Raw genomic sequence first — 4,061 nt, 5'->3', positions numbered from 1 at the left:
AATAGCTTTCAGAAAGAGTTTGAATTTGAATTTTAAATGTGTAATCGATTGCAACTATTGTGTAATCGATTATCAGTCACAAAAAGTTTTGAAATTCAAACTAAAGAGTTATAACTTCTCAAAATAATTGTGTAGTCGATTAACACACATCTGTAATCAATTACCAATGAGGAAATTTTGAAAATAATTCTGAAAAGTCACAACTCTTCATAAGTTTTTTGAAAGACCTATAAATATGTGACTTGTGTGTAAAATTATTGAGAGTTTTTTAGAACATTCATTGTTCTATCATCTCACAAGAAAACTTTTGGCCAAATAATTGCAAAATCATTAAGGATTCTTATAAGATCTTCATCTTGTATTATTCTTCTCTAAAAGAGAGAGAAATATTCTTCTTTACTTCAAAACAAACAATTGTTATTCAAGAGACAGTGAGTCTCTTAATTTGTAAACTTAATTCACCCCCTTACGTTATTGAGACCACTTGTTTAATAATTTTTACTCAACTATATTTATGAAATACAATAAAAAAAAACTTATTTAAATGATTAAAAATATACTTAAACTAGATAATATAATAAGTTAGCATTTTCCTAATTTCTTAGGAGACATAGATACATCAAAGGCTAAACGTATAGGCAGTATAGCATTGATTTTTATAGTGACCCTCTTAGGCTACATTTGATCAAATCAAAACTATTGAAATTTTGGTAAAAAGAAAAAAAAAACTATTGAAGTTTTCTGGCCATTCAATATATATATTTTATATTTCCTTATCCTAATTGGTATCAGATTCCTTGCATGTCAAAGTGAAAGAAATTGTATGGTCTTCGAAATATATATTTCTTCTACATAATTAAAAAATAATTGTTATTTTCTTAAAATATAAAGCAGCCTCCAAGTTGCAACTACCACAATAAAAAATAAATGCAAATTGAGACTCCTTAATAACCTCAAAAAAAAAATATCTTTGTGAAGTAACCAAGTAATCGAGGAATACATAGAGCAATTAGCATCTTCCACGTGGCACTCTGTGCAAATGACTATTGCCCGCGTCAATGACGCGTAAGGATGCGTTACGCGTTTTTTTTGTTCTCGTTCTTGTTCCTTATCTAATCTAACGAGTCATAGTCACATTTTATACAAGATCCCCAATTTCTCTCTTTTTGCTCAGTTTCTGTTGTATTTTCTCAATTACAACATCGTATTCTGCAAATTCAAACCGGTGAGTTCTCTAATTGTTCACCATGATCAATTTAATTTTTTGCATAACTCTTTTGAACATGTCAAATCATGGAATTATGTTACAGTTGTTACATAGTTCTCTAATTGTTCACTATATGACCAATTCATCATAGATCGTGAGTGTTTTGAATTTTCATGTTTGATCTCTTCAATCACTGTTCGTTGACCACTGATTTTATTTTCTATTGATTTCATTATTGACATGAATTTATCATTTTTTTGAAACTTTAGTACTGAATTGGAGATTCCCTGTTCTGTGTTTGTTGGTTTTCACAATTTTACCTGACTCTGCTAGCATGATTCCTTATCATCATCAGGGTCTTGGTTTTCTGAAAGATGGGAGGTGGCAAGGACAAGCATCATGATGAATCTGACAAAGGAATTTTTTCACACCTTGCTCATGGGGTAGCTGGTGCAGCACATGGTGGACATGGGTACCCACCTGGGGCTTACCCACCACCACCTGGGGCATACCCTCCACAACAAGGATATCCTCCAGCTGGGTATCCTCCACAACAAGGGTATCCTCCAGCTGGGTACCCTCCACATCAAGGCTATCCTCCTGCTGGTTACCCCCCAGCTGGTTATCCTGGTTCATCACATGCACCAGGTATATATATTTTCTTTCAATTGTTTTTTCTTTGTTACATCTTTTAAGTTACTCATGTTAGATATCACAATCACTTGACTGATTGAATTCTGAATTCCATTGTAGTTGTAAAATCTGTGATGCTGCCTACTTAGAAGCATTGTGAATTAACTTTGATGAAGCATGAGTGTCTTTTAAAAGTACATATAAACATATTCCACCATCAAACAGTAGTGAAAAGGGATATATATTTACTGTTGATTTGAAGTGTCTCCTAAATTTAACTTACTTTTTAATCAAGGGTAGATACATTCTTTTTTTCTTACTTTAATATATGCTTAGTCCAACTAAGGAGACAAATCCATAATGCAATTGCATACAAAAGATAGGGATTGTTTGGCTACAAAAACAAATTCATGCGATGAGAAAGATTGACTTTGATAGTGGTAATTAGAATTGTGTGTGTCCCTTAGAGACATTGTTGTCTTCTTGTTTGCATTATCCACAATACACTCTCTTAAGTAACTTTTCTTTTTTCAAGTAATGTATGATTTGGCTTTTTTTACTGTAGTTGAAACTTTTTTGTGCTTGTTGAAGTTCTCTTCTTGTTTATCCTTATTTCTTAGTAGTTTGATTTATGCATTGGCTATTGGAAAATTTTGTGCTGCTAGTTATGAGAATTGTTGTCCTTGGAAGTTTTTTTAACCAAGTTCTCTGTTTTTGCCACCAGGTTCTCATGGGCACGGCGGTATGGGAGCAATGCTCGCTGGGGGTGCTGCTGCGGCTGCTGCTGCTTATGGTGCTCACCATGTCTCTCATGGCTCCCATGGCTCCTATGGCCAATATGCACATGGTGCTCACATGCCACATGGAAAATTCAAGCAGCACGGGCACGGTAAGTTCAAGCATGGAAAGCATGGCAAGTTCGGCAAGCATGGAAAGCATGGCAAGTTCGGCAAGCATGGTGGATTCAAGAAGTGGAAGTGATGAATATGTATCTATGACTCCAAAATGCTGCTCTGTGTAGAGCTTATTATTGCTTTATAATAAACCATACTTTGAATGATGTGAGGGATCGATCTATGAGATCATGATACTTGACCCCTTGTTTTCTTTCTTGTTTTTTGTTACTTTGATACTATTGGCATTGGCAAAGATAAACTGTTCTGTTTAGATTGTAGGAATTGAACAGCAAAACATACAGATGCACTGGAACAAGAGCAAGTCTTAAAGAATCATAGTCATTATTGACTGCAATTGCATTCAGCATTGCCTTTTATGTTGCATTGCACATATGAAAATTGAACCGTTCTCTTGTTCATATATGATATACAACTCCTGATTTCATGGATCTCATCTGAACATTGATAATTGAATAGCACAAAAAATAAGTAGAACCCTCAGGACAAGCGTTTAACCATTTGTCTAACTTTTTGACCAATTACAGTTAACCACAAATCTGTGATGAGTCTCCAGTTATTTCCTATAATGTATAATGTATTATGTGAAATTTGATATGAAACTTGCTATACACGATGGGAAATATCAAATGATTTGTGTTTCAGAAAAATCAAGTGTTAAGACCTATAAGTCTAAAAAATTAACACTTAGTGTCATCTCGTTCTAAGTGGTTAAATTTTTGTATTTATATTACTTAATAACTTTCAATAAAATATGAAATTAATGAATTCAAATGAATTGATTTTTTTTATAAAATAGATAAAGTTAAATTTTTGTATAGAAATTAAAAATTATTATTCATAAACTAATTGTGTTTTGCATAAAATTTATATTATTAATTAACACTACTACTTACTTAAAATATAAATAATTTTTCATTGTTAGATAATATAGTCTCTCTTTCTTTTGCTCAAGATAATAATATAATCTCTAATTGTGCCAGATTTGGTATACTAGAAAGATAATTAAATAATTTAACGGTTTAATTGATTAATTTCATATTTAAGAAAAAGTTGTTAAATATTTTAAGTGCAAAAGTTTGACATCGTTTTTATTCATTAATTAAAATTTTGGGATTTAACGTTAATTAATTTTGTCCGTATATGGGATTGAATTAATTAATAACATGTGTCAAACTTAAAAATAAAATTGCTGAAGTTAAAAACATTTCCATTATACTACTAAATAACAAACTTGTTTATTTTTATCTCGTGCTTTTTTTTCTCTTTTTGTGTGTGTTATTCTTCATCACCTTTTAAGTCAAACA

At 31.8% G+C, this 4,061-nt stretch overlaps 1 protein-coding gene across 1 annotated transcript; it reads left to right on the top strand.

Moving 5' to 3' along the window:
* Positions 1-995: 995 nt before the first annotated feature.
* Positions 996-3,185, top strand: LOC114390656 (glycine-rich protein A3-like). The gene is made up of 3 exons (XM_028351470.1): positions 996-1,225; positions 1,563-1,855; positions 2,565-3,185. Exons 2-3 carry the CDS (start codon positions 1,582-1,584, stop codon positions 2,819-2,821), a joined length of 531 nt encoding a protein of 176 aa, XP_028207271.1. The 5' UTR covers positions 996-1,225; positions 1,563-1,581; the 3' UTR covers positions 2,822-3,185.
* The last annotated feature ends 876 nt before the right edge of the window (positions 3,186-4,061 follow it).

This window comes from Glycine soja, chromosome 16 (genome assembly GCF_004193775.1).
Source record: "Glycine soja cultivar W05 chromosome 16, ASM419377v2, whole genome shotgun sequence".
Classification (NCBI taxonomy): Eukaryota; Viridiplantae; Streptophyta; class Magnoliopsida; order Fabales; family Fabaceae; genus Glycine; species Glycine soja.
This window is presented reverse-complemented; position numbering and strand designations above follow the sequence as displayed.